The sequence below is a fragment of the Mus pahari genome, chromosome 2 (genome assembly GCF_900095145.1).
Source record: "Mus pahari chromosome 2, PAHARI_EIJ_v1.1, whole genome shotgun sequence".
Classification (NCBI taxonomy): Eukaryota; Metazoa; Chordata; class Mammalia; order Rodentia; family Muridae; genus Mus; species Mus pahari.
Window position 1 is genome coordinate 88,710,969 of NC_034591.1, and position 12,375 is coordinate 88,723,343.

At 46.2% G+C, this 12,375-nt stretch overlaps 1 protein-coding gene across 1 annotated transcript in view; it reads right to left on the reverse strand.

The window, feature by feature from the left end:
- Positions 1-10,467, reverse strand: part of Rpia (ribose 5-phosphate isomerase A) — a 28,099-nt gene extending 17,632 nt beyond the window's left edge. Inside the window, exons 1-3 of the mRNA XM_021191415.2 lie at positions 10,184-10,467; positions 3,824-3,884; positions 2,128-2,183 (exon numbers count right to left, since the gene is read on the reverse strand). Of these exons, the coding sequence (XP_021047074.1) occupies positions 2,128-2,183; positions 3,824-3,884; positions 10,184-10,447 (381 nt within the window). The 5' untranslated portion in view covers positions 10,448-10,467. The remainder of the gene's footprint in view (positions 1-2,127; positions 2,184-3,823; positions 3,885-10,183) is intronic.
- Between the last annotated feature and the right edge of the window lie 1,908 nt (positions 10,468-12,375).

Here is a 12,375-nt window from a genome sequence, read left to right on the forward strand (position 1 = left end):
CTTTTCCTGGCTTCTCTGGTGCTTGTCTTATGTAGAGGATTTTTTTTTTGCCCTCTATCCTACCCACTCCCCATTCCTGCGTGTCAACACCCAATACCAAAAAACAAGCTCTCCCTGGGATCTCCTCACACCCCTATAACTACACCTGGCAGAAACACAAAAGCACTCTCTATCAGGCAACCACCCACAACCACCACAGAGTGGGTAACAGGAACTAAGGAACAAAAAAACTTATCAACAAAGACCTAGAATTACAGTCATCCCAAAACCAGATGCCTAAGCATCAGAGTAAAACACAGTAAGTGTCCAAGGCTGCCATGGGCATAAGGTCTGTATGATAGAGTACATATTTTACATTCCTCCTCTCTGAGAATCTAAAGATGACTCCAGAATAGTCAGAAATGAGTCCCAGAGGCAAAGGTGTGTCTAGTGCTTCAGCAAAATGGTAAACACTGGGGCCTTCAGGGCAGCCCTTAAAGCTGTGAAAAATAACTCTAAAAATATGAGTTCAAAAATATATAATTTCTCAAAAAATAAGGATGTAATATGAATTATAAGAGGGGCTTCATGAATCTGAAGCCAACTTGTTAGAAAGACACTAGAGGAGGAGATAAACGAATGTAGGGAGTGGCCATCCCAGGAGATCCCACCCAGATAAATTAGTTTTTGTTTACAAGGGCAGATTCCTGAGTTCAAGATCAGCCGCAGACAGAGCTAATTTATTAGATCTAGGTGTGGTAGAAAAAGTAATTTCAGGACAGGTTCCCCACCCAGTTATCTTACTGTCTATACTTAAGAGGTAGACAGATTTTTGAATTCTTTTGCAATGTTAAAAGAAAATGTGTGCTTGCTCTCTCCTAAGAATTAAGGGGCTGGGATCATGAGATACTGATTCATAAGATAATCAAAAGGAAACGTAGAGTAAATGACTGGATTGATCTGTAAAATAAAAGACTGGGCTTATGATCTGCAAGAGATGAGCTATCCAAAATTTTTTTAGAATAGCAAGGGAAAACTGCTTGGAGAATTGTCTTTAGCAGAACATAAAGAGAGCTGTCTGGAGAAAGCAGATCAGAGAGAAAGAAAGCAGAACAGAGAGAAAGCAGGCTGGAAAGTTGTCTCGAGGAGAGCACAGGCCACCAGCTTTGACCCTCAATTTGACTTCAAGTTGTTGGCCCCAAACACCCCCTCTCTCAGAACCCCTCTCCAAGCAGGGGCTGGTCCTCAGCATGGCTGTTAGCTGTTAAGTCTTTGTTAAACAGATTGTAGTCCATATAACCAGAGTTTAGGTCTAGAGTAAGAGACTGGGGATGGACTGGCTCACCCTAGGAAGGGGAAATAGGGTAGTTATGAATGCATTGGGGGGGGGGGTTGAAACAGAACGATCAAGTGGGATGAAAGAGGTGAGGGAGAGGGAAGAACAGATAAAACTATGGCTTCCAGCTTCTTCAGTGTTCCCAGCTCTCCCACCTGTACACAGCCACTGTGGGAATACTCAACTTTTCCTATAAACCACTTGTAAAGCAATTGCTTCTCTTGGTTCTATTTCTCTGGAGAACCCTCACTGAAACAGCCATTGGTGGATAGAACTTTATAAAGTCAGATGGAAACAGCTTCTCAGTGTACTTATTCTCTCTCTCTTTCCGGGATCTGCATTCCCCATCCAGTTCTGCTATTGTATAATCAAACCGTGAACTACACTTACATTACTATAACATCACAAATTCTTTTTGAGAAGTTCCTTCATCCCTTAACAGGNTAATAGACCCTGAGGCTAAAGACCACACAGTTGTCTCTGCATACTCCNAACAGAGCCCAACTCATAAGAAAACATCAAAGTAAATGAAACAAATAAAATTACACCCCCAGCTAGGCATGGTGGAATATGCTTTTAATCTCAGCACTCAGGAGACAGAGGCAGGAAGATGAGTCTACAGACCAGGTCAGCCAAGGCAACGTAAGTAAAATCCTGTCTCAAAAAACTATACCAAACGCTTGGTCAGCTCCTCCCTGAGCCTGGCTCCCTCGAGGAAACCATCCAGGATAACACAAAGCCAGAGTACACTGGAACCCAGAAGACCTGACAGCGGCTAAGACATGGACGGGGACACATGGAACGTGATATACCTGGAAAGATGTGGGGATGCAGATGAGGTCCAGATTCTCTTGCTTCACTCTTTCAGCTGTGGAGACAAGAGTCACACTGGTATTGTTCCACTCCCCACAATTGATTTTCTGGTCACACGTGCATTTCTCAAATCCAACCAAAGGGGAAAGGCCAAAGGCCTATCTCCCACTGGCAGCTGCCTCTCCAGACACTAGAGGGCCTGGAGGCAAGAATGACCACGGGAAAAGCCATTTCAATGGTACTGCGGCTGTGTGTCTGCAATTTGCTAAGAACTGTGTATTCAACCTTTTTAATCAGATAGCCCAAGAGATAAGTTATGACTATCTTCTTTGCACATGAGGAAACAGACTCACTGAGAAGTAGTCACACAGCTACCCCATGGCTGGAATGTGGTCCTCAGTGGTCTTTCTTCCCTTTCCCTTTATTTTTAGGGGGGGTAGGGCAAGCTGGCTGGCCTTGAACTCAGATCCACCTGCCTCCCTCCCCCAGTGCTGGGATTAAAGGTGTGGGCCACCACAGCCCTTCTGGCAGCCGACTTTCAATCTTAGCTACAATCCTACAATGCCTTTCCAGGAAACATCAGAACTTCACTTTGTATTTATTAAGAAACACAAGGATCTATAGACCCCAGAGGATGATTAAAAGTTGGGAGAGGTACGTATTAATTTTAAATTTGTTTATTCATTTTAAACTTCCAGGAAATCTTAATGAGTCTTAAAAAGCTGTCTTCTAGCCGGGCGTGGTGGTGCACACCTTTAATCCCAGCACTCAGGAGGCAGAGGCTGGCGGATTTCTGAGTTCAAGGCCAGCCTGGTCTACAAAGTGAGTTCCAGGACAGCCAGGGCTATACAGAGAAACCCTGTCTCAAAAAAACAAACAAACAAAAAAAAACCAAAAACAAAAAAAGCTGTCTTCTTTAAATGTCGAGTCTTTTAATCAAGTCTGTCTCTTGGAAGGCTTAGAAGTTACTCCTATGAAGCCACAGTAATTTCTGTGGCCTAAAATCCTCCATACACAGGGTTAAGGTAGATAAGTAATGAACACTAAATCTCCCATCAGCCACTTCCCGATCACAATAGGAACCTGGGTTTTGCCTCCTAGGCCCTGACCAAAGATGGGCATTTGGGCAAGCCTCTCACAGGCTTTGTTTTCACCAACAAAGAGCAGGGCTACAGAACCTGTTGAGCAGCCACCGGAGCTGATAATTCCTGAGCCTTTCCTAAGTACAGAGAGGACCCAATCAAAGTGAAGTCATACCTATAAACACCAGTCACCAACTGCAGGGACCTCATCCTTGTCCTGTCACAGACTGTGACCTCAATTTGTTTGTCTGAGAAACACACAGGTTTCCGAGGAAACCTGAGACCAATACAGAAACCGTGATGTGTGTACACCATCAAATTCTGCTGGGGCCTCACCTAAGTCAATTTCTCTCCTCTAGCTATACACAATAAACACAGGCATCATCTCCCCAAAATCAGCTATAGAGAACTGAAAATTCCTCTTTCCTAAGAACAGAAACACTCAACTAACCTCAGATGAATAACATGCTCTTCCCATCTCTACAAGGCTGAGTGGGGACTAAGACAAAGGCCACACCTGAGCCGCCACACCTGAGCCCATTCCCTCCCCATCCTCCACCTCCTACTCCCAGGAGCATACAGGAAACAGTCCAGTCTGAGGACGAGAACGTACCTATTCGCTGCACAGCGTGGACAATTGTAGAACCACTTCCAATTCCCAGCACTTGGTTATTCTGCCAAAAAGAGAGATGGAAAAGCAAAATTCATTACTACGGTAGTTTTACTCTCTTGGTCAAAACTTTTAGAGCATTAAAATCATCATGAACAACAGTTCATAGCACAGGTGCAAGACACGTACCTACTTTACCTGTAACCTCTGAACCTCAGAGCTGTACTTTATCCTGCTATCCCACAGACAGAGTCCTCCTCGTTCCTTTCTGACACTAACACCATCCCCATTCACCATTCCTCCACATACACACTCCAAATGAATAATTGGTGGCTCAAGTATTTACACCATATAGCAACCCCACAGTAACTGAAGCTGGCCTCACAGAAATGGCCTGCAAATAATAGTGAAAGATTCCTGGCCAATCTAAGGGAGGATATGAGAGGGAGGAGAGAGGGAGAGGGAGGGAGAGGGAGAGGGAAGGGAGAGGGCCGAGCTGGGTTTGGGAAACCAGAGCCTGAGAACATGGAAAGCTGGGCCCCCACTCTGGCTTCGCTCTCACACAAGCTCAGCTCTTAGAACACAGGAGACTGACATCTTCACAACTGTAACCCAAGAAAGTTCAGGGATACATCATGCCTGCCAGCCAGAATTCTGCCCAAGTCAGCAAAAGAACAGGGCAGGAGGGAGGGGAGGAGGAGACTCCAGAAGTAAATCTTCCTTCTATCCGGCTATCCAAGGGGCCCTACTTTTCCTGGGAAGAAAATGAAAGCCTAGTAAGTCTTTGTGTGCAGAGCATCCCATAGCAAAACTCTGGGTTGCAGGCCTGACACTGTGAGGACTAGCGTGTTAGGTCCAGCTTCAATCCCAGAATGGAGCTATAATGGTCAAAGGATTTCACTCAATGTGGCTTCACTGAGAAGACACAATGCAAGCATTTGGCCATCCCCAGGGCACTGGTGTGAGCTTTGATTTTTGCTAGGAGGGAGGAAGGGAGCAAGAGAGACACATAATTAAGCAATGCTGGCCAAACTCTGCTCTGTTGGATCACTATCACAGTTAAGATGTCTGTCTCAGGGGCTGGTGAGATGGCTCAGTGGGTAAGAGCACCCGACTACTCTTCCAAAGGTCCGGAACACCCTACTTCAGGCTATAGCAAAACCAACAACAACAGAGCAGCAGCTGACACTGAACACTGCCTAGACTAGCAGTTCTCAGTCTGTGGGTTTCAACCCCTTTGGAGGTCAAATGACCCTGTCACATGGGTCACAAATCAGATATACTGTCAGATATTTACATTATGATTCATAACAGCAACAAAGTTACAGTTATGAAGTAGCAATGAAAATAATTTTATGGTTGGGCATCACCACAACATGAGGAACATGAGGGTCACAGCATTAGGAAGGTTGAGAAACAATGGCCTATAAGACCCACACTTGCTTGCCTTCCACCAAGAACTTACACCAAGAGGACCTACATATCTTAATAAGCCAAATTTCACAACCATCCCTATTACCTAGAGACCCACTTGCAACAATGCAAGAAAAAAACTGAAGATTTTGGAGTAAGCCAAAGATTAATAGATTCCTTCAATAGAATTGCAGCACCTGCCTGTATTATGCAATCCTACAAGAATGTGTGCAATTTTACAGCTCTGTAAAGGCTGACCTCAACCTGTAGAAAACTTTTAGTATATCTTGTCCATAAAATTTAATTCACTGTGTTCTATGAGATGCAACTCGTCATTACCCTACATTTATTATACAATAAATTCTAGTCTTTAAAAAAATCATTTCATTTTATTCATATCCCATTAATTTAATAAGTTGAATAAAATATTGATATAAGAACAGTTAATGTCTTTATCACTTTACCTTACAAAGAAAAATCGTCTTTTAACCCTATCGACCACACACACACACACACACACACAAAACCTCACTTTAAACAATTCAAGAAGTTAAGATTGCTAAAAGAACATGGTTTCTCAAATTTCTTGGAGTGGGACAACTATTAGCAATTTGCTTGGCAAGGGAAAGGCTATTGTGAAACTTCCTCGTAGGAGGAAGAAACTAAGCTACAGCTAAAATCCCCAGTAACACACAGGGGTGGCCCCACAGCTACCAGGCCCAGATCCCATGCCTCATTTGTTCCTTCTCAAAATTAGACTAAATCCAAAACTAAAAGACAGAAAGAATGACCAACAACTACAAGGAATTTAGAAATACAAACAAATTAAATCCTGATGTCAATCACACTTAACACACTAAAAATGTTTCTAGCTGGACCTCTCCTACCTGCAGTAGACTTTGCCCATCATTGTCTGTGGGCTTCTGTGGAGGGTGGGGAGACTCTTTTCAGATTATTGCATAAGGAAGTTCACAAGGCAATGTTAAAAGCACCTCAAGTAAATGGTAGCACTGTACAAGCTGTGGGGTTTTTAAAGAAGTGACAGAGGGAAACTGTACTTTTGCAAGGAAATCCTCACTTAAGCCTTCAAAAGTCACAGGCACTTAAACCCAGGGACTTGAGGCAGTCATTCTTGGCCAATCCAGTCTGTCAGGAACTGGCCTGCAGCCTTGCCTGTTCACCAAGTAGCTAGGTTGTCTCCACATGCCAGAGGCTTGACAGAGTCACTGTGGGCAAACTTCTTGCCTGCCCTCACAATTTTATCTTGATCAACAGCAGCTCTCAGGACAATAGACTGAGGGTCTTCCCGAGGTTTCTGTTGAATTCTTGTAGCAACAGAATCCTCAATGCTGATAGCAAGCAGGCCATCACCCTTACTTGCACCAGCAAACGGGTGGAAGACAGGAGGTTCTGGATACAGGACACATAGTAGGATCTCTTTTACCAACAGACACAGCCTGCACAGATGGAGCCTGCACAGGTGGCTGCAGAAGGAGAGGGATGGGCAGTAGGAAGCAAGGGGACTCAATGTCTGTGTGTTGTTTGCTTGTTTATTGAGATAGAGTCTCACTAGGTACTCCTGGCTGCCCTGGAACTATGCAGACCAGGATGGTCTCAAACTCAGAGATCTGCCTGCCTCTGCTATCAAGTGATGGGATTAAAGGTGTGCACCACACCCAGCAATTTGTGTTTTAAACCTGGTAGAAGCCATCACACTCAGCAATGCATGTGTCTTTTAATCTGGTAGTCTTTTAATCTGGTAGACGCCCAGGTTCACATTCTCCCAAACTCACCAAATAATCCAAGAGGCTCAGCCTACCAGAGCCAACTTTACAGATTTCACCTGCCAGAATGCCATCGAGAAGGCAGTGCACCTAATAAAGTCATCAGCTGTCCCAGGAAATCAAAATCCAAGGGAGTCAAGTAAAGGAACCTAACAAAATATTTAAGACAGCTAAATATCAAGATGTGAAGTATCCAAATAATGGTGAACACCTCCATTTCCTAAAGCCTACGTAAACTTAACCTGACCTTCACATTTGACCTGAGGCCAAATCTGATTACCAGACTCCTCTTTAGCTCACATCAGTCCCAGCAGTCATGTAGCACAAAGGCCAACTCAGTATATCAGAGAGGCTCTATTCTAGATGAATTGCAGGGTCTGCCCGATCCCGCCACCTTCAAACAAAATAACAGATCTAGGAGTGCCCTGCCAAAGCCAAATTGGAGAAACGCTGCCTGCAAACTAGCCCGACAGCTGCTAGCCCTTCTAAAAGGCAATGCTAAACAGCATGTGATCAAGTCCAATGGGGTGATCTCATGAATCTACAAGATTGGCTTCGATGTGCTAAGGCTCTTGGTGTATTTGGCGAGTTTGGAATAGTATGTTAGTAAAACGGGCTTAAAAACACAAAAACTGGTGACGCACCCCTTTAATCCTAGCATTAGAAAGGCAGAGGCAGCCGGGTGGTGGTGGCGCACGCCTTTAATCCCAGCACTTGGGAGGCAGAGGCAGGCGGATTTCTGAGTTCGAGGCCAGCCTGATCTACAGAGCTACAGAGTGAGTTCCAGGACAGCCATGGCTACAGAAACCCTGTCTCAAAAAAAAAAAAAAAAAAAAAAACAAGAAAGGGAGAGGCAGGCAGATCTCTGTGAGTTTGAAGCCAGCCGGGTCTACATAGTGAATTCCAGGGCAGTCAAAAATACCTAGTTAAGTCTCAAAAAAGCCCAAAATACTAATGATATTATTAATACGATCTGCCCACTAGTTTCCTCAGGCTAAGCCGATCTCAAATCGAAGCCCAGGCTCCACAGAGAACAAAGGATGAAGCAACAAACCATGAGGATAGCAGAGCTGTGTACACTAACCCTTCTGAGGTAACTACACCTTTAGAATCAGGTCTGGACCTGGTAACAAAGATTCAACTGAGAATTCTGAGTTCTGCATCTACTCTGGAGTAGAAATAGCCACGGTGGAACACCAGAGGGCTGAGGGGACTGGAAACCCCACACTCAGAGAGCCTACCAAAAGGGCCATCAAACCCACAACGCCCAACGTCCATATCAGTGTTCCCACTCCACACAACTCACTGACCACTGCCTGGGCAGCCCTCACTGTACCCAATGCTGAATGTATAGATAACGTTAACTCTCCTCCCACAGCTCACGGGGAGTCGGGCAAGAGATACGCACAGAAGACTAGAACATAGGTCATGCTGAAGTGCCTGGGAGTCATGATCAGAGGGAGCTGGGTGTGCCACCGACCTACAGTGCCAGCCCTTGGGAGGCAGAATCAAGAGGGTAAAGGTGAGTGGTGATACACACCTTTAATCCCAGCACTCAGGACAGAAGCAGGTAGATTTCAAAGCTAGCACAGCCCACACATCACGTTCCTCCCTTGAGATGTGCTAGCCAGCCAGTCAGAGGGGAAGGGAGGGTTTCAAAGCCAGCCTGAGTTTCAAAAATAGGAAGAGGAAATCGTCGGTTCCTAGTCTCCTTAAGAAAAAAGCCAAGGGAAAACTGAAAGTAGTAAAGTCCTTTGAATGTGGCTGGAACATGAGGGGAAGGCTTGCAGATTTTTTTTCTTTTTCTTTTTTTGGAAGGGAGAGGGGGTTGCGAGACAGGGTTTCTCTGTATAGCCCTAGCTGTCCTGGAACTCACTTTGTAGACCAGGCTGGCCTAGAACTCAGAAATCCACCTGCCTCTCCTTCCCAAGTGCTGGGAGCAGATTTTAATTTAGTCAAATACATAACGATAAGGCAAAGGTCAAGGAGACATGTACCACTAAACATTAACAGGATAACTAAGATAATGGGCTCTCCTGAGGTATGGATTTCATTTATCAGTCTATTAAGTCACTTCATAAAGGCATTTTGAACTCTCTTTACTGTCCCAGTTTTACAGCTGTGGCACTGAGTTCCAAACACAAAGCCAAATTACACATTTCAAATTCAAATTCATACCCCACACCCTCTTAATTCGAGTATAAAATCCTATGCTAACTAGATGAGCAAAAAGCTACCCCAGAACAGAAGAGCCTAAGAGCCCTGCTGAAACAAAAATGGTGTTCTTCTATAGAACAGGCAATCCTGAGGTTATCAGACCCGGCCCCGCCCACTCAGGCCACCCTCACCCTAGGCAAGAAGATAAAGCTCAAAGAACAGCATCTTTGCAAAGTAACTTTGGGCAGCACAGCTTTAACAAGTGGAAAGAATTCCCTTCAACGGAGATATGGATTCTCATACCGCGATCTAAGAAATAGAAAACAAGACCAGGAAACTTCACCACAGGGCAACAGAAGTAATAAAATTAAGATAATTAACCTGCAACGTACGGACAGCAAACCCACCTACACTAAGAGTCCACTCACAGCACCACACCTGCCACTTAACAAATGTGGACACAGCCTTACTGAGTAACTGCAAAACATCTGCACCCACCTCCAGATGTCTGTCCACCCGGCCCTGTCAACAGTAACCTGATGGCTTCTTTGTAAAGACAGCACTCTAGCTCCTCAGCGGGAGGAGCTGAAAAGCCTGTTTGGAGTAGAATTTCAAAACACTTCGCAAAACAGCTCTCCGCTGGCTTCCCGGTAAGTGAGAAGTGAAGAACAGCAGCCTCGGGGCTCACCATTTTCAATGGGCTGATTAGGAGGCACGCATTGACAGCCTGAAAAGACTCTAAAACGGGGGACTGCCAGGCTCTACTGTACACCCAGTTCCAGCCGGACAGGGAATCTTTGGAGGAAAGGCTCCAGTTGGGGGAAGAGTTGACACCCACCCATTCCGCGTCTAGAAGGCCTTTCCAGGGTTGGGAAGAACAGCGCGAATTCGGGTCCAAGGCTCACCCTCTCCCCTCTCTCGCAACCCTCGCCCTTTCAGGAGTCAGGCGCACCCTGGCAGTGCCCTGGGCGCGCAGCACGAAGCCATCACGCCGCCACCAGCTGCCCACCTTCACGTGGTTCTCCACCGCCGTGTGGCTCGCCAGCTTCTTAGCCTCCTCGGCCTTGGACATCGTGGAGGGGGCCGGGCCGCCCGCGCTCGAGCCTCCCTTGTCGCCGCGGGTCTCCGAATGTGCACGCCCCGGCAACTGCACGTGGGAGCCCGAGAGGCCCCAGTTGTTCCCGCCCCCGCCCGAGGCCGCGCCCCCGGCCCGCCCGGGCAGTGGGGCCAGGACCCGCCCGTAGAGGGTGCTGAAGGGCCCGGGGCGCTGCATCCCGCCGCCTCGCTCCAGCCTCTCCGGCCGCCCCACCCCCAACTCCTCCGGAAACCAGCTCGCTTGCGCAACCTGGCCCGCGCGTATTGCTTAGTACGTGTTGCTGGGAAATGTAGTCCTGCGGCGACAGTGGTTCCTAGGCCCTTCTGCAATCGGGACTACAAGTCCCACAATGCCATCGACCTAGTGTGCAAATCGCCCGCCTTGACTCCAGGCTTTCTGTCCGGAAGGTCCGGGTAACAGCTGTCAAGGAAGCTAATAACTCCCTACCATAGGATCAAGCGTTTACACCTTTAGGTGAACTCCAAGAACCCTTCTGGCTGTACGCGTATTCTTTTTTTTTTTTTTTTTTTTGGTTTTTCGAGACAGGGTTTCTTTGTATAGCCCTGGCTGTCCTGGAACTCACTTTGTAAACCAGGCTGGCCTCGAACTCAGAAATCCGCCTGCCTCTGCCTCCCGAGTGCTGGGATTAAAGGCGTGCGCCACCACGCCTGGCTTGTACGCGTATTCTAAAAGAGAGAGTGATTAAAAACCTGACCTTGTTTGCCCAGCAAATGAGAACGTTACTGTATTGTAAGCGAATCCTCAGGCAAGTGGTTCTACCAACACAACGGCTTTTTTAAAAAAAAAAAAAAAAATCTTTTAATTGCATTGTACTATTTAAGTTTTGCTTGTGGGGGCCAGAGAACAACTTGCAGAAGTCCGTTATCTGATCATCTTGGTAGTGTCAGTCAGTATTTTACCGGCAGAGCCATCTTCTTACAGTGCTCTAGAGTCACTCCTTGATGACGCACTTGGGACTCTCAGGTCTTCTGAAATCTGTGCTAGACCTTTAAAACCCAAGATAACAAGTTCAATCAGCTCTCTCCTTGGACATTGTTCCTTGGTATTGGATGCAGGGTGTCTAAATGGAGCCTGGCCGCAGGCCTTATTGGGCTTCCTTTTCTTCCTTTAGTTTGCTGCTGTTGAAAGACCCACAATGTGAAGACTCCCCCACGTTGTGACCCGGGAGAGGCGACACCCCAAATCACTCACGAGAAACGGTCTTGATGTAAACAGCAAGAGGTTTAATCGGGAAAGAACAGCGCACTGGGGGCAACGCATATCCCACACAGGTGTAGAGGAGTTGACCCCGACCTCAAGGAGTAAGGGGTTTATAAAGGCAAAAACCGAAAACACCTGGCATTGGGCAAGCATAATGGGTTCAAGAAACGGTTAGAATATTCTATACAAACATTTCCTGAAACAATGGAGCAAGTTAAACTTCTACTTTGTGGTCCTGGAACAATGGGGCAAGTTAAACTTCTACTCCCTGCCATTAGTGAGGTCTATTTTGGACACAAGTCTAGGGCTTAAATTATTTTTTACTCTCTGTCAGGATCTTTCACTGTATAAGGGGTGGGAATTCTTATCACCACCCTTTACAAACAGGAGAAACTAGTGCTGAACAAACCTCCAAGTTCTTGGGCTCATTCTGCAGTCTCATTGGCCTGAACTCACTATAGAGTTCAGTCCAAGCTGGACTGGAATGTGGAGCATTTTTCCTGATATGGGATTACACCACCAAAATGACCTGGAAATCCTTTTTGTTGTTTTGTTTGGGTGTGTTGAGACAGGATCTCTCTTTGTAACCGTGGCTGTCCTGGAACTCTGTAGACCAAGATGGCCTTGAACTCACCGAGATCAGCCTGACTTTACTTCGCCAGAGAGGGATTAACGGTGTGTGTCTGCAACAGGGCATGTTCCAGCAACCCCCAAGAGCTAGAATCCTCCAGGAATCCTTAGGAACAATATAGACCGGTCTCAATGCATTTTTGCAACTTTTAAAACTTGAGTTTTATCTTTATCAGACTGTAATCCTGCCCAAGGCACTCAGGAACCACATGATAGTCTCCTTTACCAAAAAAATGACAAGAAAATTCTTCAGC